At 42.7% G+C, this 21,279-nt stretch overlaps 1 protein-coding gene across 1 annotated transcript in view; it reads left to right on the top strand.

Moving 5' to 3' along the window:
* The window catches only part of AFG2A (AAA ATPase AFG2A), a 202,632-nt gene extending 182,628 nt beyond the window's left edge, over positions 1-20,004 (top strand). The window contains exon 16 of the mRNA XM_086463673.1: positions 19,828-20,004. Coding sequence (XP_086319799.1) covers positions 19,828-20,004 — 177 coding nt within the window. The remainder of the gene's footprint in view (positions 1-19,827) is intronic.
* The last annotated feature ends 1,275 nt before the right edge of the window (positions 20,005-21,279 follow it).

Raw genomic sequence — 21,279 nt, 5'->3', positions numbered from 1 at the left:
CTAGTGGTACCTCACGGGGCCCACCTGCCACAATATCCCCGTCAGACGTGTGGTTCTCCGCGTGGTCCTCGCTGCTCGCGTCAGGAGATCTGCACCAGGGAGATGGGGACATTGCGGATGTCTTCTGGGTGGTGTGCTTAGGGGTCTGAGCTGGGAGGGCTGCAGAACTGCATTTCCTATTGCAGCCAAAGAGCACACGAGAACACCTGAGTTACAGACTTTGTACACTGGCTGTATGAGTGGGAGGGTAGGAGTTCTGCCTGGCAAAAGAAACTGTATTTTGACATTGTCACTTCCATATACTTGAATAGCTTCCATCTCTACTCATTCGTTTGCTCCGTGTTTATCTGTTTTACCTGACTTACCTTCAATTCCAGCTGGGGAATCAGTCCCAAGGCTCTGCAATGTGGTCCTTGAGTACTTGTAGCTGAAGCAGGTTTTGTTTTAGCCACTGAGGTAATTTCTTGGTCGCTGAAAGGGACCGTTTTGTAGCTCCAGTATCTCAGGCTGGGAAATCTGCTCCTGGTTGCAGTTTACACAGGCTTTCTGTGCCCTGCAATCCCACTGATTTTCCTGGTGTCCTTGCCTTCTTTCATGGGCTAAAGAAAGTATGGGCTTTCTGTGGGAAATGATTGGGAGATTAGAGAAAAGAAGTTGGTTTCGGTCCAAAGGGTGGTGATATATATTAGCACAGTTTATAAGATAAAGCCAAATCTCTATTCTCTGTTACCTCGTGAGACTTCAGCCTAGGGCTAAATGCAGCCACAGACGAATGCTCGCTCTTGTACTTCTGAGGGCACGTCAATGTGAGGAAGTTATCCTGGAATGAGATAGGGTGTGAATGTGAATGCAGTAGCTGTTCCAGCATAACATCCTGTGGAGACAAGGTCTTGCTGAAGTGAGTAAAAGCAATGGAATGACTTCAGTGGAAGCTGAGGACACGGAGCCCCCCCTGCGCTCCCCTCCAGCAGCCAGCCCTGCGGGCAGAGGATCGGCTGAACACCATCTCCCCCCCGGCCTTTTTTTTTGGTGGGGATCTGATGCCTAACCGTCTCTGCACTGGCTGCTTTTCCTGTCACTGTCACTTGTGGAAATTGTTTTGCTGCTTATTTATCAGTTGTCAGAACGAGGTTGAGGCCAGCAGCGTTACTGTAGGTAACTTGTGAGCGCAAACCACGGTTTAACACCCAATACGTGAACGATGGGGCATATTTTAGCTCTCCCATCTCTTACTGGGTTTTGTCATTCCTACAGATTATAACTCAGGCTTTGATCATCTCTGCAGGTTTCTAAGGTCTGTCGCTCTTGAAACAAAAGGAGAACTGCTACAAAGAGAAAATGTATGCTTGCACTTCTCTTTCAGCAAAAAACGAAACATGAATGTACTGTTTGCAGTGTCAGAGAGGTGTATGTGTGCACACACTCTTCACGTGATACTCTGGGAGTTAAAAATCAGATTTTTTAATGCTTGTGAGGTTGCCACACCAGTTTTTAGGCCTATGCTATGTGATTCAGGTGTTACCTATTCTTTATGGTCTGCCGAAAATTAGTGTTTATTTTTAAAGTGCCTTTTTCCAGATTAAGTAGAGCATTAATTAGTCAGTGTGAGGAACAGAGTGCATTATTCTACCGCAGCTTTCCATCATGTCAAAAACTCATTACCAGATGTAGAGATCATAAACAAACACACATGGCTGCTGCATGTAAATCTTCTGCAGGATAAATTACTGCTGATCTCTTCTGATTAGATCCCTTTGTCTTCCAGCTCATTAATACATTTTCAACCATGGAGAATATTTAGGTGCTAATAACTCACAAAGAAATATTGCAGGAAAGCATTAACTTTTCATATTTGTTAAACATATTTCAATCTGGATGTTTTGCCTGTGGTCTAGGCTACTCTTTCTTTTTTCTCCTTTTTTTTCTTTTTTTTAACCTTGAAAGAGTAGTTGAGTAGTCAAAAATCTTCCTTTGGAATTGGTATTTGCTTCTGCGAGGTCTGTAGCGGGATATACAAATAGTCTTCCCAAAGCCACACAAAGATGGTGCTACAGAAATCATTCTGAAATTCTTAGGCTGAAGTCTTTGCTGGCACAATCCCCAGGGGAGTTATGCCAGCAGATAAATTCGCCCAAGGATGAATACACCTGATGAATGTTGGGAATTGCTATTTTAGGGACCTGATCCTGTGCGTTACCGAGGAATTAGATCCCACTACAGTAATTCCCATGGCAGTCCCTGGGACCAGTCCCTGCCATGCCAGGCACCCCAGCAGCTGCTGTCACCCTCCTCTATCTGTGGGCAGAACAGGGGTGGTGGGGACCCATGCGCAGGGACCAGCTCCAGGCAAGGGAGTGTGGAGATGGTCACATCAGGCTTGCTCACACCCTGCTGCATTCCTGTGTGACCATTTCAAGTATGTATGAACACTTGTTCAGCTTCGGGTCAGGCTTCTTTTGCCCCTCAGCACACACCTCATTATGAGGAGAAGAGACATTAGAGGCAATATCCCGTGCTTAAACAGTAAATGGTTGTGTCAGGTGGTAACCACCTCAAAGTCACTGTAGATTATTGCAGGTCTTGTTGTTTCTAGGGGCTGAGTACCTGTATAAAGACGACACATGCATGGATAGTTGCTCTACAGATTCTAGCAGACTGGAGTCTGTCACAGGGAGCTAATAGCAGTCCGTGAGGTTTAGGATGTGAATGAGCACTGATCCCAGGAAGGGAAGCCATCCCAGGTGTCAGCAAGAGCTTGCTAGGTGCTGAAAAATTCCATCGGTAGCAGAGCCAAGACCTGTAATGTCCTTTAGAAAAGGGACAGTCAAATGGCTGACTCCCGTTTGGAGCAACTTTTGCTTAACCTTGCCGAGGTCCCTGGTGTGTGATACCTCCCACGCTCCAGCGGAAGAGCCCATATTGCTTACCCCTCTCCCATCCTCTCCCAGAGCGCCGGCCACACGCTGCCTGAGCTGCCGACCACAGCTTCCTGCCCAGCAGCCTTAGCAAAATTACCCAGCAGGGATGAGTAGCCTCGTACCAGACCTTCACTTTTCTTCCTATTTTCTTTTTACTGGAGACATTGGTATTTAAAAAATAGGTAGAAATCCTTAGTGACTGTTTTGTTGCCTGCTCTCTGCTCGTGTTGTGGCTCTCCGTGGAAGCCCCTGGCTTTCTGCGTCGGGTGTTTAACAGGCTTAGATGTGAATGAAATGCAGACAGTTTACACCTTGGGAGCGGAAGATTCGTGTGACTGTGAAAAAGAAGGACAGTAGTTTGTAGAAGATCTTTCTGTTAGATACATACCACGTGGGAGTTGGGGAACCCAGGATACCACCACTTCTGCTAGGCGCTTTGCACATAATAACCTAGCTGTAATTAGGTTAACTATTTAATGTTAATGCTGTGTTCAACATATAAAGCACCAAAGAAATATGACATGCTAGTATTAATCACAACTCCTTTCTGTTAGCAGTGCACGTATTTTAGCATTCAGAAATTAATTGATTGAATTCCGCGTTAGAAACTGTCTCTACTGAGTCCAAAATTTTGCAGGACCCTTGAGTACCATCACCTTAAATAGGTCTTGTTTGCTGATTGAACATGTTCTGCTCATTGATTTATAGCTTCCATTTAGCTTCCAATTATTAAAAGCAGATAAATGTTTTGGAACGTATTTAACCATGTGCTTTACTTCAGTTGTGTTTACTGACGTCAAGGGACCCAAAGCAGATGCGTGTGTGCTTTCAGGGACGCTTTCTTGAAACAAGGAGGGAGGAAAAGAGAGAAGTCTCTCCTTCTCTTTTTGGCTTTTCTCTTTTCATGTGTGAGTAACATATTGTGTGTCTGGTTTTGTTTAAGTTCAAGGATGGCAAACAACCACATTCTGTGAAAACTTCCTACTTCTTCCCATCCTTCTTTATGGTTTGTTTTTTTTCTTCTTGTTACTGATATTTGGTAACCTGCAGAGACAAAGTGATGTGAAACTTGGAGGCCTTTACAGAGGTGTTTATTCTAGTACTGTTTGTGTAAAGCCCTGTGGTCCCACTAAAGCCCCCTAGTTCCTTTGCTTGGTTTGCTTTTTAAACACAATCTTAGCACGGGCTAATGCTTCATTCACAGGGGGTATGTTGTGAGAGAGGTAGCAGGGAGATGGAGAGGAGAATCTCCCAGCTCATGAGAGTCCATCAAATTGGCTCTTTATACTAAAATAGCATTCCTGAAGCCTGTTCTAATCTTTTTCTCTCTCTCAGGAAATATACGGATAATTGTAGGTAAATTACAAGTCTGTGAACCCAGTAAACCTATTGGTTCTTCTGAATCAAGTGTGCTTAATGTTCAGATGAATTTGTATCCTGAGATTTAAATGGCAGTAGCACTCATTATGTACTTTAAAATAACTCTACAAAGTAAGAATCTATATACAGACTCGACTTTGTAAAAGGGAAAGAAATCGATAGTCGTCTTGTTTGGGGATTTACTTTTTTTTTTTTTAACAGTGAAGCATTTCCTGACATGTTTGCAACAGCTAGGCAGGATGTTTGTTGAATTCACATGTATACGTTAACTGTTAGGTGGCTACCCCTGCTTTGCCAGCTACTCAAGTAGCATTTGACAGACCAAACAACCGCTAAATGACAGCGCTGAAAATAATTTTGCTGCTCTCTCAGGAAAGTGTAAAGACTAGGCTTTTCTGTTGTCTAAGTTTAAGGGCTGTTTGCATTGCATCCGAAATATTCGGTACTTTTTAAAGGTGAGGAGAGGAAGATTTTGTAAATAGCCAAGAGAGGACATAGTTTGGGTTATGCGAAGAGGGTTATGTTGACTAATTATGAAGTCTAGTGCTGATTTGAGATTTCAAACCCACTCTTCTATGTGCAAAAATGTCAGTGTAAACTTTTGTTGAAGCCATGTGAACTTGCTCAGCATCTTCTTTTAATAGAGAAATCATATTACAAAATACATCTGTTCCAAATAGTTTTAAGAAATGCCTTGTAGCAATTAAAGCAATCTTTTGCTTAGAATTTAATACCAGGAAAATATCTAGCACACTTTTACTGTTTTTTTTTTTTCCCCTTCTAGATATATACTGTGTTAAAGAGAAGGATCAGCAGTCCATCAATAGTACATAAATTAAGAAGTCCCTTGGTGGCTGACTTAATAATCTAAGTAGTATGTATTAGCTAAAGGGGAGCTGGAAAGTAGCGGGTACATTTACTGCGTAGCTGACTTGGTTGTCAGGCAGTACTTATTTATAAATCTTGCAAACTGAAAAAAATCCTGATAAGTTTTCCATGACATGACAAATGCCGGCTATAAATAGATTTTTGACTTCCTGCTCGTCTCTTCTTTCTCCTGCCCTTCGTACTCTGCTTTGGTGTAACAGACTGTCGGGGCTGTGCAGCTCCCCCAGGTGAAGGTCAGGTCTTGATATATTTTTGATCATCATGTAAAGTTCTCCTGTTTGTATGTGGTCCCCGTTTTAACCTCTTTGCAGATTCCCCCGATTATCCCAAATCACTTTCACATGGAGCTGAGGTTAAGCTTTATTTCTCTTGGCTTGTCCCTTCTGTAGCAGACACTTCCTCTGCACTTTGAAAGGACAAAGCGATGTTCAGCTGCCTGGGCCTGCGCCCAGCATTTGATTTATACATTATTTAATTTCCTTTAGAAAATTGGAAGCAGAACTTTAGGAGTGGAAGTCAGTCTTTTTCATTTGTTTAAGGATCTTTTAGGGCTAATATAATCATTGATAGTAGATGTCAGCATGATTAGGGTGACTTAAGGTAAAGCGAAGAAAATCGAAGACCAGGGCAAATTCTTTCATAGTGGAGAGGGTGCCAAGATTTATAGCCACGCACAACATTTGTGGGTTACGAATTGTGGCGTTAAAAAATGAAAATGGAAAAAGTGATTGGGTTTTTGAGTGACACGTTGAAGACACCTGCCTCCCCTTACTGCACAGCAGGCTGGAGCAAGAAAGGTTTACACCCTTTGCGTTACATTTGCAATCGTTTCTCGGACTGCGGTGCTCTCTGGAACTTAATTCAACCAAGTAACTAATTCTGCAGAAATTCTTCAGTTAGTCCGGAGGTTTTCGTTTGGGCTGACTCTGCATTCACTTCTGCAATTAGGTCTGCACATGCCGTGAAGTGACTGCCAAGACAGTTTGAAAATTTCTCATGCAGTAGAGTCAGGAAATTAAAAATTAACTCTGGAAAGGACATCATATAATATTTGGCAGTGTGGTTTGAATACTGTGTCCACTGAAGGGTGGAAGGTCCTCCTCTTACCAAAAAAAAAAAAAAGTATGAAAGCTGAAGTATGTCTTCTGTGGGCTTTTGAATGATCCACATCTGAGGGAGGTATCGGAACGGGAGAGGCCTGTGGCATGTGTGTGCTTATGGATACAATATGACTGACTTGTGGCCTTTAATTTTGCAAAATAGCATTTAATGACGCAGAGTGAGAGTCCTGCATTGTTTCAGGGCTCTGTGGTGCTGTGGCTGCTGTTCCCGACGTGGTTATATGTGGGAGGGGAAATTTCAATGCTGGAGTGGTGCTGTGACGCTGCGCCATTACCCAGTCTGTCGGAGTTACGGTGTTTGATTGGTACGTCATCACCGTGCTTGATAACTAGGAGATGCGCATTACAGCACGAGCGAGGCTTTCCGAATTACAGCTGATGCATTTTCCGAATTACTTTCTGATGCAGCCTGTGAACACGCAGGTGAGGCACTTTGTATGTACCCTTTTGGCTAAAGCAGGTGCCTTCACAAGTTCGGGCTGCTGCGGTGAGTAACAGTCCTGTGGTGTCACACAAATGAAGGGAAGCAATGAAATCCAGCTTCCCCATGACATTTCAGGCATTTAGAACTTACGCCATACAAAGCAAACGATTGATATCACAAAGTCTTCCAGATGCCATGAAAAGTATTACGTTTGATATCAAGTAGGAAACATTAAGAATGGTCTTTGCAGTACTGAATAATGACAAAGCGGAGAGAAAATAGCATTTGTTTTTTCGTTCAGCATGGAAACCAGTGCTTCTGTGGTAGCAGGCTGTATGTGCTGTCTTCATTCTTGTGATCATCTTTTACTGTGTTTGGAGAGGGGCTACAGCACTTTCTGTCCCAGTCCTAGTGTCTGTGCATCTAACTTGAAATAAGTAAATATAATACACTGGAAAGTGGAAAGCTCACGCTTTTCTCATGCACATAGGCAATTCCTGAGCAAATCTTGGGAACTCATCTCTTGACAAGGGGCTGGGGACAATACCAGCTGTAGGAATCCTTGCTAGGAAGACAGAGCAGTGTTAGCTAAAGACAGATTATTTCTTTTAAATCTGTCTTTTAAAACCAGCATTGCCCGCTAATTAAAATGTTCTATATTTTCTTCCCTTTCCACTCATGGCCACTTGGCACGTGCTGTTGGATGCTCTCATCCTTAGCATCCTCCTCTACATATCTGTGCCATGCAAAGTGGATGACTAGGTGATTTCTGAGCCTGCTAGATAGGCTAGAATGGCACCGAGGAGAGCAGTTGTGCTTGTTGTGTAATTCTGTAAGATGGCTGCACAATTCATACAGTAGAATATTTATGGAAATTCATGAGAAGGCAGACGTGTGCTGCAGGCTCTAGCAAGAAGAGTGCATCCACAGCAGGTAAGAGGAGCAGGTGATCTTTTCCCGTGTACTCACCCAGCTTCCCCCAAAGACGACCGCTAGACATTTTGAAGATCCAGGCTTGCTTGTTTCTTGTACAGAGGTTTGCAGTACGGGCTAAGGCTGCTTTTTGTTCTTACGCTTCAGGCTATGGAGTTGAGGGCTGGCTAGGATCTGCACAACCCGCAGTACTGTTGCTTTTTTTCTCATTTTCTCCTTCTTCCCTTCTGCCAAAAGCCCTCCCAGCCCAAGGGTCCTGTCTGTCTTTCCTATTACTCTCCATAATAGTTATTCCTTTCATCTTCCTTTCCTCCTCTCTCTTTGTAGCTGTTTGGACAAAGACAGCTGATAACAATTCCTTTCTCTAGTGGTGGAAACTGGGGGAAGCGGAATCTTTTCTCTGGCGGACTTCACACCAACCGCATAGCAAGAGGCTCACTCCTGCAGCAAACCTTACGGTGGCTTCGATGTGTAACTGTCCCTTAAACCTTGGGAGCACTTCAGTTGCACAGGCCAGCCCTGTTGCTGGTTGCACTAACATTTCTTAATGGTTTTTGAGGTTTTGGGTTTTTTTTTTTGCTGTGGCCCTTAGTTTTATTACAGTCAACCTTTCTCAGCGCGCTTTCTGCTGTGCTACAGCTATAGCAGCTCCTTCGGGTGTCATTCCCTCCTCCCTTGATCTCAGCCTCTGCCGCGGTGTTAGATGCTATCTAGTCTTCCTGGTGCCAGGAAAGGTGGGAGACACCTGGCGTTATCTTGGTGACTGTGAAAACAGTAATGCCCTATTCCACAGTGTCTACAGCCTTCCTTCCTCAAATGTTAAGCACCTACCTAATGGGTGTGATCACTCTCACCTCCCCCTGTCACTTCTGGGAAAAGGTAGGTGCCTCTCTGCAGGGCTTGGGTGGCCTGAGGGGCCTCCTGGGGGCTTGCAGATTTGTGCCTTCAGGGCAGAGGGCCCAGAGCTGCTCTGCTTTGATGCAAGCGCCAAAGGCAAGGGCTTGAAGTGGGGAACGTTGAATCTAGAGCACTGTGGCCAAGGACAGCAAATGTCACAGGGCTCTAGGGGGGGTCCTCGTGGCTGAACACTATTAAGCATAAATGTCATAAATTTTTGGCCTTAAATTGTTTGTGTATCATGCTGGTCTGCAACTTCTTAGAAGCTCAAATGCTGTTAATGTTAAAAAGCAAGCTGCAGACAACCTGGAGGAAAGGGAAGGGAGACTCCTCTGCTTCCTCCTATGCATATTTGCAAAAATGTTGAGGATAAATTTTGAACATAAAATGTCTCTGTTAAGTGAAGAGAAATGCAAATGACCCATTTTCCAAGTCTTCATAGTGCTGGAAATTTGCATTACATTGTCTTGCCTAGACAAGGAAGGAGGGGGAGAAAACCCAAGAGACCAAGGAGGTTTTTGCAATAACATGGCACAAACTGAGAAGGAGTTTACAAGTATGAAAGAGAAGTAGTGGAGGAATTTGCTGAATTAGATGTTATCCACGGAGTAGCAGATCCAGTTATCCAGGATACTGAAGTGACTTTTAGACGTGACATGGATTCAGTTTTCTCAGCTGCAGGACACTGAAATGACAAGTTTTCATCTTAACAATGCTAAAGCAGATGCCTTGCTAATCTGGTTGCTCATAGCTTTTCACTGAAGGTAAATGACAGCTCTGACTACAGGTTCTTGCAGTCCAGAGTTTTACCTTATGCTGCCTCATTCTGTTCTGTGGCTCGTTCCCGGAGTGATGGGGGCCAACTATACTGGCGACAAGCTGCTCCACTTGTGAGGGAGATGGTACTTTGGGATAGTACTTTGTGAATCCCTTACAGTACGGGTTCAGTGATTCACTGGGCTGGGGAATTTTAGACCAGAAGCAGTGGGTCACATTTAACTATGGACTATATTCAGTAGACACAACAGGAACACACCTGAGATGTGTTGTTCGAAGCTTTTATTGAAACTGAAAGTGGTCAGCAGATACACTGTTATTGACAGTAGAATTGTATTGATTGTTTATGACTGAAGAACTCAGAATACCGGGGTTTTTTTAAGCATGCAGATCTTAAAAACAGTAGATCAAGGGGTGTCAAGTCAGAACACCAGGATCCTTAGGAGAAGCATGGGGGCTGCCCACTTGCAAGGCTGCCTGCAGTAGCGAATGTGTCTCTATATACATCAGGCATATACTTTTCTTAATTAAATGCATCTTGCATTGGCTTTTGAATTAGCAGATGAGTGAAACAAATTGCACGAGTGAAAGCGTTTGTGTGTAGATTCAGTATGTCTCTCAGCTTTGGTGTGCTTTAAACCCACTGTGTGCTGCAGTCTTCTCCTCTCGCTGCCTTCAGAGCCTTCCTCCCTTGCCTGCCTTCCTGTCTGCATCCTGGGTGAGCCAGTTTGGGATGCTAAACCAGCACAAACTACTCTCTTCTGTCTTACTAGATTAGGTTTCTGCTGGTTGGCCTTGAACGGGCTCATCAAGGGGTCAGATCAAAAAGAGGTGGTGACCAGGGCATCTCTGGTTTAGACTGACTGCTGGGCAGCACAGGTCACACTGTTGTGCCTGTCTTACTGATATTTTATTGCCTTTCTATTCCATTAAAATATACCACTTACATAAATCCTTAACCTCAAGATAATAGTTGGTACACTGCTTATTTCATATATTTGTATCATTCATTGCTTTTTTTCTTGCTATAATTACTTCTTTTCTTCCACAAGCAAAACTTGCGTTAAGACTTACTTTAAGTTCTTTACCAGCCTTTTTGCTTCCTCCTTAAGGAGTAATAACTGTACACGGAGGCATCTAGCTGTGGCCTAATTGCTTTCTAGGTCTGCCTGTTCTCCCAGCCATATTCTGCCTCTCCGGAATACAGGCATGCAGTAGCCCTCCTCCCTGATTTTCTTGGGAAACATGAGCAGCTGGGTACCATGGGAAGCTTCAAGAGGTAAACTTAGAAACAGTCTGAAATTCCTCGAGCATTCTGCCAGGGAAATAGATACTGCACAGGAGACATCTCGCACCTTCCGGGAACTGAGAACCCAATAAATGAAAAAGGAAGAGGGCTTCCATTAAGGATGTTCTTTATCTTGCAATCTACAGGCTCTACACAACAAATGTCTCTTCTCACTCCCTGCCTCAACTTAGGATGTGTAAATAGCCACACAGAGGCCCAAAAAGTATACATCTCTCTCGTTATCATAGGATTTGTATGCTTTCTATCCCAATTGATAGAAACACTAAGAGGCCAGAAGATTTGCTAGACTTCCTGGCCACTACTTTTAACTGAGTTCATTTGCTTTTACGATATTATATTATGATATCTCATACGTAGGTAACCACAAATACAGTTGCTGTTAACCGGCTATGCAAGATCCAAATCAGAGGCAATATTTGCCGTAGCTCCAAAGACAAGATGAAAAAGAAGGTTTCAATAAACCCATGAAAAAAAGAATTTTTTGCTTTCTGCTTTTGTTGGATGGATTCGAGTTTAGGGCTCTAGCAATCTTTAAATGATGATGGGATGTAATAGAAAAGCTGATGGAGCTGAAAGGAGATGAAAGACAGTTCTAGATTGGCTATGCTCTGTCGACAAGAAAAATAAATATTTTTAGGGAAGAGAGGGCACTTCTCCCAATTTCTTTTGCAGAATTGCTTTTACTTGCTTTGTTTTGGTAGGAGTCTAAGGCCTTTGCTACTCTCCCAGGTTAGACTTGGGAAAGGAATTTCTGGTTTGAGAAGCAAAGGCATGAATTATTTTTCAGTGCAAGGAATACGGAGTATGCTGAATGTATCGCCCGACCTCGTATCTGTCTGCCTCAAAATCTGAAAAGAAAGCGACGCAACCACTTAACACCCACACTATGACAGGTTTCATAAGGTAGAAGCTGCCAAATCTGTTTTGTAGGTTTTTTTCTTTTGTTTTGCTTTTCTAGAGAGAAACTCATGACAGCTACAACGAATGATGTCCTCCAAGTCTTCTAGTTTTCAATTTTTAGTTGCATAATTCAATCTGTCTTGCTAGGGGCGTTCAACAAAATAGCATTGGCTCTGTGTACGGGTCCTCTGTAGTAACAGCAAAGCGTGAGTGAGAACACAGTATTCTGTTAATTACCTTTAATTAAAATGAGTGTGCACACACACACACATGCACACACACATATAGAAAGACTCTGTTTTTCTAGTGGCTTGGCTTCCTTTTCCTCACTGAAGGGAAGAAGTTAAACTTTCTCATTAAATGTTTATATAAAAATGAAATAATTCTGAGGTTAACCAGAAATGCAGCTTAATCTTGTATAGAAACATGTGTGTGATTTTTCTTTCTTTATTTTTTTTTTTAAGTTGCACAAATATAGCTGAAACTCTAAGTTGGCAGAGAGTGCTGTTTAAAAATATTTAGTCCCAGCATGTAAAAACTCGTTTTGTTACGGAATTCCTTTGTGAAAGGTGTAGCTATGCCACGTCTCTGCCAAAGTGATGGGAGCCATATCGACAGCGTGCTTTTTGGAAAATAGCTGCATTTTGGGCTTGTAGTTACAAAAGTTAAATTGGAATTTACATGTTTTATATATTGCTTGGAAGGATACCACATCTAGTAATATTTTTTAAGAGAGTGGAAAGAGTAAAAAAGAAAGCTTGCAGATGGAGTCAAAGCTTCGCTCTGTTAGAACATGTCGGGATGAGCAGAGGTATGTGTGATGACACTTAGCATGTACCACTGAAGGCTCTGGTTTATTCTCTTTAGCTGTCATCATGTGCTACAGCTATGATACATATGCCTAATTTTGGCTACATACCTCATCTTTCTCTTTTCTTCTCTGGGCGTGTTTAAACTTTATAGAATAATAAGAGCTACTGATACATGTGATACTGTCTGCTGCCCAGGCATAAGCCGTACTCTGGTTTTGGTACTGTAAGAACAATTAAACGCAGCATTTTGTGGTCACCGCAGTCTCACTAATTGTTGCCACGATGCTGTTATCCCACAAGAGCAACTGGCCAGCTGTCTGGATCAGCCCCTGGCCGATGCGCCGGGCTCTGTGGCACCAGTTGACCGCAGCAGGTAGAAGAGGTGAGTCTGAAGCCTGACCATCCGGGCTGAGACGGGGAAGAGGGGGCAGAAGGAGGACTTGGTCTCTGCTGCGGCCCCCCGAGGCAGCTGTGGCCATCACGGAAAGAGCTGAGTGAGAACCATCGTCGTGGTCTGACCAGATGTATTCAGGTGGCACAATCACTTTATGTCCCTGTGCAGCACCTCAGGTAAGCTGGGGACACCCACGAGCATGGTCACATGCACATCAATCTGCAAAATTTACACAAATAAGCAAGCTGTAGGTTGAATAGTGGAGATTTGGGCCAGTCTGTTCTGAACTAAGGTCACTTACAGACATTGTTAAAGGAGCTGGTTTTGTCCAATTACGTTTCCTTAACAACTTCTCATAAAAGAAGTCAGGAGTAGCAGAGATTGTTTGCTCAGCCTGTTGGATCAGCGACAAGAGATACACACAATACCTGTCCTTTTTATTTAAGAATTGTGAAGGTGCTGCTTCGTCACTACAGACCTGTTTGAAAGTAGACGATCCAATGTCCGCTCCTATTGAATGCCTCTTTAATAAACAAGGAAGAAAGAAGTCTGTCTTTTTATGGAACATAATGTTTAATTACAGGGTATCGTTGCAGAGGACGACTGCAACACGAATAGGAACTCATCTGTTCCAAGGCAGTGTTCATGAATACAGAACCATACAGATGTACGCACTTTCACTTGAGGAAAACTAAGGACATTTTAAAACATCGTTTCTTAGAGATCAAAGAAGCCTCTTTCTCACTGAGGCACTTGCGTGGCCTGTGAGTGCCTTGCACCCTTTAGTTAGGAAAGTTTTATAGAGCGACAAACATATATGAAGTAAATTCACTCCAAAGCTCCAGTGGTAGGTACAGTACATGAATCTGAGGAATGAATGGACACTGTGTGAAAAGCATTGTGCTAATATAGTTTGTACTTTATATTTTCCAGTTAGAATAGTTTATTTTCCATTTGCAAAATGCCCAAATGTATAATCCATCCTATTTGAATCTACAGATCGTAGAATTGAGAGGAGCGATGAGATACACAGCCAGGGGCGATTCTTTGTCTTTCAAAGATTAGACCAAAATTTATCACAGGGTGATCAATTATTTCATAGTATTGGAAACTTTTTCTCCAAAATAGAACAAGATTCGTAGTGGTCTGTAAGAATTTCTCTTCTCAGAGAAGAGAAAAAAGGCACATTACCTTGTATTTCCCAGTTTCAGCTGTTTGATACCTGAAGCAGGGAAGTTGAAACATGAGAGAAGTAATAAATTTAAACCTTTTTGAAATACATTAAAAACTCCACCTCTCGCTGGTTAAGAGCCCCTCAGTTTAGCCCACTGTAAAGAAAAAATGGTATATGTGACATCTAAAAGAAGGATTTTTATCTGTCCAAGTAGCGTGTTGTACAAAAGCATTATCTAGGGCAGGTCTCCCTAGCTCAGCCAGCATCCCGCTGCGGTACCTGAGCTAGTTCAGACAGACCGCCACGCGCATCAGCAGCAGCAGGGGGATGCTAAAACGGGGCAAGCGAGCACAAAATTTCGTGAAGCGACCCAGCAGCTCTCCGCTGCTGGAGGAGGAGGCGTCCCCCCGCTTGCTGTGCTCTCCACCCCTCCCATGCCGACTGGAGCTTGTCGAATCCCCCTGCGAGCCCATCTCAATACCTCAGCGGCAAGCTAACGGGCTTTTCGGGCTTTTTTTTTTTTTTTTTTTTTTTCTGGATTAGTTTTCTGATGGTCTGGTGCATTGAATCAGTTAATGAAAGGGCCAGCTTAGCGCCGGAGCCAGCACAAGAGACGGGTGGGAGCCCACAGCCGGCAGCGGGTGGTGCCTGCACAAAGGAGAAGGGGGAAAGAGGGGCTGCGGCGTCCCACGCTTTGAGCAGGAGTGACCTGCTGGGGGTGGCAAAAAAACCTCGAGGTATCTACCAAGTCTGCCCAACACGGTGCTGAGCCTCCTACAAATCCCCTGCGGAAAGCTGTGTGCTGCTGGTGTTGCACTGAGTTGAGATATTCGTGTTGGTTTTAGGATACAGTCAGCAGCCGTGCCCTGCTACTCCCTTTTAGCCTCTCTGCCTATGGTGCATCTTCTCCTGACTTGTTTTCTTGCTTCGGAAAGGCATCCATACCCACCTCTTTCCTCAATCAGGTGATGGCCCTGGGTCCTGAGAGCTTTTCAACTTCCCCAGTTTTGTGGAGACAAAGCTATTAGCAGCTTCGACGCAGGCGCGCGAGGAGGTGCCTGACGCGGGTAGGAATTTGCCTGGGTGAGAAACAGATGTCCTGACCCAGGAGTTATTCATGTCGTTTTAAAATGCCATGTATAAACCTTTTATCTCTCCTTAACAGAGCGGGAAAGCAAACTCCCCAAACCTATAGACAGCCTCCCTTTGACGCTGCCTGGCAGGCGTGCACGGCATGGGCGCGCGGTCTCGCAGGTAGTTTTCATCCGGGAAGCGCCACAATTTGCACTATTCACGAACCGCAGGGTACTATTCTGTTTCCAGGCTCCTAATCCCTCTTACACACAATCCCTTACAACTTTAACTGGCGGGGTGGAGGAGCGAGTTAAAAAGGAAGGAAAAAGGAAAAATGAAACACAATGTCCAGCCAGCCAGTGGCTGCCAGTTACTGCGCACACAATCGACACCAGCTGCAGCCCAATTAAACCCGACATTCACAGGTGTTCCCAACAGACCCTGCACTCACAAAACCACTTTCTTGAAAATACCTAAGGCTTTAACACAGAAGCTTATTTCTTTTTTTCCTCTCTTTTTTTTTTTTTTTTTTTTCCTTTTTTTTTTTTTAAAGATTCTTTAAAGCTATTTAGAGCACTTTAACTACAAAGAAGCTGAAAAGGACTTTCAGTCCACTGGAAAGAGTTGGTGCTTAATGCCAGAATGGGGGAGAATTGGCCGAGCTGAATCAGCCAGTGTAACCATTGGTTTGGGGAGAAAGATGGGTTGTGCTGAATGCTGTGGATTCAGGGAACAGTAACTGGCACTGGGCATTTTATTGTTGCTGGGAGTGAAATGAGGAGGGAGGGAACGACTAGGTGTAAATCCATTTCTTTTTGGGACTCATCATTGTTTGCACTGTAGCTGTGAGCTTGTGCGTGGCTTTGCTTGTTACTGGTCAGTGTGTGTGTGGTTCAGATAGCAAATTTTTAGTTCTCCTTTCCTCCCTGGATAACTTGATACTGTCGCCTTTTTGACTTTGAAGAGGATTCTGAATTAGTCATACATTGTCTGGTCTTAAAGCGCTCATTCGGAAGATAAATCGGTCCTTTAAAAAAACAATAATTTGGTTTTAATACACGAGTTCAAAATTATTACCATGCTAAGAGAGACAGCAGACTAATGCATAGGTCAGTAATTTGCCCTCATTCCACTGAAAATGATAATTGTGTTTGTTAAACTTTGATTTATAATGATATTAATAATCAAACTAGGGTATATTCTGGTACTCATAGATTCAATAGAATTCAACCACACCTGGCAGGCTATTCATCACTGCAATAACACCCCACACCTCAGCAGTTATTGCTTAATTGCCTGGTGCCTGGTCTGTTGCTTTTTCATCTCTGTTGTTTCTGATGATCACTTAAATGTCTTCATTACTGCTTTAACAGTCAGTGCTGAAAGCCACTCTATATTCAGATGCAGTCAAGAATATCTACTTTGTCCTTCAGTACGTCGAGCTGCAATTTTGCCTTTGGAACAGGACTAGGACATTGTTCCTGTTCCTCACAACACACAGAGATCCAAAAGACTGTACTTTTTTTTTTCCTTTTTTTTTTTTTTATACTGAAAAGGTAAAAATGGTCATCCCTTGGGCTTGTGTTTGAAAATATTTAAGAATTGTCTCAAAACTGGCAGGCAGGTAATGTTGGTTCACAGCGTTCATTTATAGAGGCAGGCAGAGGCTATTCATGCTGATAAATGCAACGGAAAGAAAAGAAAATCACCCAGGCTTCAAATTCACACGTGTACGAGCTAAATTAGATATTGTCACTCCGGGAAAGATACTGGAGGCAGTGTGGATAATTTTGAGAGAAAAATCATCTGGGCGCTAATATGAAGGCAAATTCAGTAATAGGAAAGGAACTGCGAGCAGCCCAGAAACACGGCTGTGCTGTGGTACGGCTCCCTCCGTGGGCAGGACGAGCGAAGACGACACGGCGGATGGGCTGAAGGATGGACAGGTTCTACAGGAGCAGGGACTGAATCACTGAGGACTCTTCAGCTTGCAAAGACTTGACTGCGAGAGGATGAGATAAAACTCTGTAAAACCACTGACGGTACGGGGAAGGTGAACAGGGAGCAACAGATGAATCACCGTTCTCATAACACAGGAACTAGGAGGCACTTGCTGAAATTACCAGGTTTAAGAAAAACAAAAGTGCTTTTTTTATGTGATGCATGATTAGACCGTGGCACTCATTACAGGATGACGTTGTGGAGGTCAAAAGGAGAAGTGATTTAAGCAAGGAATTGGACAAATTTATTGAGGATAGGTCTGTAGTGAGGTTTTAAAACTGATGATCTAGATGCAGCCTCTGGTTTCAGAGTGCCGCTGGGCCTCGGAAGGACCCGTACCTTGCTGCAAAGCCGCTGGCTTTCTTCTTTTGTTGTCAATTAGTCCCTTCTGCTACCTTCCCTCTTTGCCTGGCTTGACTCGATCTGTGTTGGTTTTTAATCTAGGCAGAAATGGTATTTAAAAACCCTTCAGTTGCTTGGTCTAGTAAGAAATGTCCTAACGTTACTGTGGCAAGAAATTTGTATGAAAAACCAGTAGACCTTAGGCCCATAATGCAGCAGATTTCACCAGGTGAATTCATTCTCATTTCACTGTGGCTATATTACCACTTGTGTTTGCTTCCATGAGTCATATAGCTTTACTAGCTGGTGAGAATGCTTGTGAGGACTTCTTTTTTTTTTTTTTTTTGAAGTTTTCATACTTGAACAAAGAAAAATAATCAAACTTGCCTTGTCGAATCTCTTACCTCAGAAACCTGATACTCTGGGTTAGCCCAGGAATGGAAACAACTCCACGTGACATCTGTGACCAGACGTGAGGGCCCAGATTTTAAACGCTGTGCCATAATGCCTGCTGTTTGTTACTCGAGAATATATAAAAGATTCAGTCCGCAAAAATGCTGAGTGCAGCCAGGAAAAAAAAAAAAAAAAAAAAGAGAATGATAATTCATGCCTTAAAATTCTTTCCTCTTCCCTTAAAAACAGCTGAAATACTCCTGGGAAGCCGGAAAAAAAAAAATCAGTTTTCTGGTGCTTCCTCATGTCTAGTAATTTTCAGTTATCACAGAACTTATGATTCAGTCCTTAAGAATAAAATTAAAACAAAAATATCCTTTGGAGGTTAATTATCATCACTTACCAATACTCTTGGCAGAGCATAGAGAAAATGTGAAAGCATCTTCAGAAGTGTCAGTTTATGGGCAAATTCCTCCTAAGTGTATCAGTGTACAAATGAAACGGGAAGAAATAAGACTGGGAGTGGTGTTCCTTCGTTTTTGCATCTGCCACCTTGATAGTCTTTCCTTCAGCTTCTGCTTCACATCAGTTTCAAACAAGTGAACGTCTTGTGCTGTAGGTTTCATAATTTTGATGCTGTAGATCGGCGATGGTCTCTGTGAGCAGAACAGGACAGTCAAAACCTGCTGTACTGCATTTTGAGGGTTTTTTTAATAATTCCTATGAAAACCCCCAGAAGGTCTCTTCCTTTTGTGGAAATACTTGCCCTTAGTGCAGTATTTATCAAGGAGAAATGGACTCCTCCTTCAAAGACCATCACAGGTTTAGAGTCCAGGATGCTTGGGATCTGGGTTTCCATCAACAGTCTTCTCCCTTTTGAAAGATTTCTGGGTTTGGTCTTGGGCAGGGATGGGGGCGGGGGGCAGTATGTTTGATCTGGTTTGGGTTTTTTTTTTCTTTAAGTAGCTTTGTATTTGTCTTAAGAGATAGGGAAATAGTCACAGTTTGCTTAGAGAAAAACCTGACCGGAAAGACCAAGATCCCTCTGTTAACTTTCTAGATGATGTATTACTTATCTCCTCAAGAAGCTGATGCCCTAAATCTCAGCTACACCTCCGTGTTCAACTGTCTCTGAAGTCCTGAAAAGCATTAAAATGCATAACAGCAGTGTTTAGCTTCGCTGCTCATTAGAGCAGCACAGAACTAATAGTAATATTGTTGTAAGTTGACAAAGCCATCTAAATCCATGCATGTTTTCTTGTGAAAGCTTCCTAAACATGCTGCTAAATCCTCTAAAAAGCTACTAAACGGCTTTGGCAACCATTAGCACAGCATAAGCAGGGGAACTCTTTTCAGTAAGTGAACAAACAGAGAAAATATGCTGAATAGCTGGACAAATGTGTTTCAGCTGGCTCTTTCATTTACAGATATAAGGGAGCAGTCAATATCAATCACTGTTTTCCCTGTTGCACTGGAAATCACAATATCTCTTTTCATTCCACAAGCTCTTTTCACCACAGTAATGTGTCTTTAGAGTGACACTGGCATCAGTCTGTTTCCGCTGTCTGAAGTCCAGAGAGCTTAAAAACACATTGCAGGGTATGAGACCTTAACCCTCCTCCCCTTCCACACACCCCTCTCCTTCTAGCCTTCCTTTCTGAATTAATTGTTTTTACTTCTTTCCCAGCGTAAAGCTGAGAAAGAAAAGTGCCCGCAGAGCCTGGGAATATCTGCCTCTTGCACTTTGGGGACAGAAAAATGTATCGCTGGTTGTTGGGGTTTTAATTTATCAGGTGTTGCGGGGAGTTTAACACGAGGTAATAGGATCATCAAGTTGATTTGCAGCATACTGTAGTATGAAATATAATGTTACTGTGGTTTGAATTTCGAGCTATATCCTGCTTCTTGGATGTCCTAATCGCCCACAGCCTCGTTTATTAAAAAAGAAGTTGGAGAAACTCTGTCCTTGTAAGTATCTGCCGTTTGGAGTATGTTGATATCCTTGTACTTGCTTTCTTCCTTTCAAGTGATGTATTTTATAATAATAACGCTCTGTGTGTTTGGTTTTTTTTTTTACTGTTTCTTTGCAGATAACAGCAGTCTGTAGAGAAGCAGCCCTTCTAGCTCTTCAGGAAGACATACATGCCAAATCTATCATGGGACGGCACTTTCGGTACGCGCTGACTGTCGTGACCCCAAGGATTCCCGATTCGTTAATCCAGTTTTATGCAGATTATCAGCAGCAAAGTGGACTGCACGCGCTGTGAAAGGCAAATTAATACATACCTCCATGCGTGGTGTGAATAGCAAATTTCCTTTGTAAAGCTGTCAAAAGCCAAAGAATTTTGTCTTGGAAGTGAGTGGAGTGTCCCAAGTTAACTGAAGTGCAGAATCATCGTAATAAATGTCTGTGTGAAAGTTTTGAGTGTAATAGATATTGTCCAAAACTTTATATTTTGCAATTTCAGTGGCATAATCTGCATTTTAGAGGTAGTAAGATTTCTGGTTTGAGTCAGTTTATCTGAGTGTAAATCCATGTATCAAAAAATAACTACCAAGCTCTGAATTTTTGGTGGATTCTTGGCCCTAAAGAGAGCAGCGACAAGTGTCATTACTGTCTTCATTTGTTCCTGCCTCAACCGCAGTTTAATCCCAGGGACCATCCCAGTGAGGCGCAGACCTGGAGAGTGGCCTCACTACAAAAAATGCTGAAAATTATTCTGAATCCTTTGATTTATGATCTCCAGAAAAGCTGCTAAACAGGCTTGCTGAACGCAGAGCTTTCCGAGATAAAGCTAAGGCATCCTGATTGATTACAGCGAAATATTTATCTTTGGTCTTAAACAACTCCTTGTTACACAGACCCTAAAAACTGTACATCCCTTGGCTAACCTGAAACCACTGCTGGGCGTCAGCGAAAGGTTTTTGTTGTTGGATGGTTGTTTCCGTCACAATAAATAGGAAAGTTGATTGGTAATTTAAAGCTGGCTGCTTAAAATCCTAATGAATCCTAATTAACCAATACGGAAAGCTCCTTGCAAAAACTGTTATAAATGACCACAAAATAGTTCAGGGACAGGTAAAATCTTTTCAACTGGCTTCTTTATTGTATCATCTGTTGAAACAAGGACAAGTCCTTATGGGCAGTCTGCTTTTGCGCTCGGTATAAAACGCAGTTAAGCAAACTCATTTTCAGCTTTTTTCCCCACAATAGAAAGCCTGAGCTTTTCTATTCCACACATGAAAAATTAGAGTGAAAGGTAAAGCAAAACCAATACAAACTTTGACAAAAATTAAAAAAAAAAAAAAAAAAAGTGCCGAAAACATGAATTTCAGTGGGTAATTCTGTGTATTTATTGATGATTCTGAAGATTTTTCTTTCTTGCAGTCACTATGTATGTATTGATGAAAGAGTAATAATTATTCAGAAATTTAAATCATTTTATGAGAAATTTATATATATCTGCTAAGAGAGATTTCTACTATATTTACTCCTATTATCAATATGAAATTTAAAAAGTAATCTCTTGGCCTTGATTATG

This window comes from Leptosomus discolor, chromosome 4 (assembly GCF_034619465.1).
Source record: "Leptosomus discolor isolate bLepDis1 chromosome 4, bLepDis1.hap2, whole genome shotgun sequence".
NCBI classification, from domain to species: domain Eukaryota; kingdom Metazoa; phylum Chordata; class Aves; order Leptosomiformes; family Leptosomidae; genus Leptosomus; species Leptosomus discolor.
Note: the sequence above shows the minus strand (reverse complement) of the source record. Positions and strands in the feature narration are given on the sequence as shown.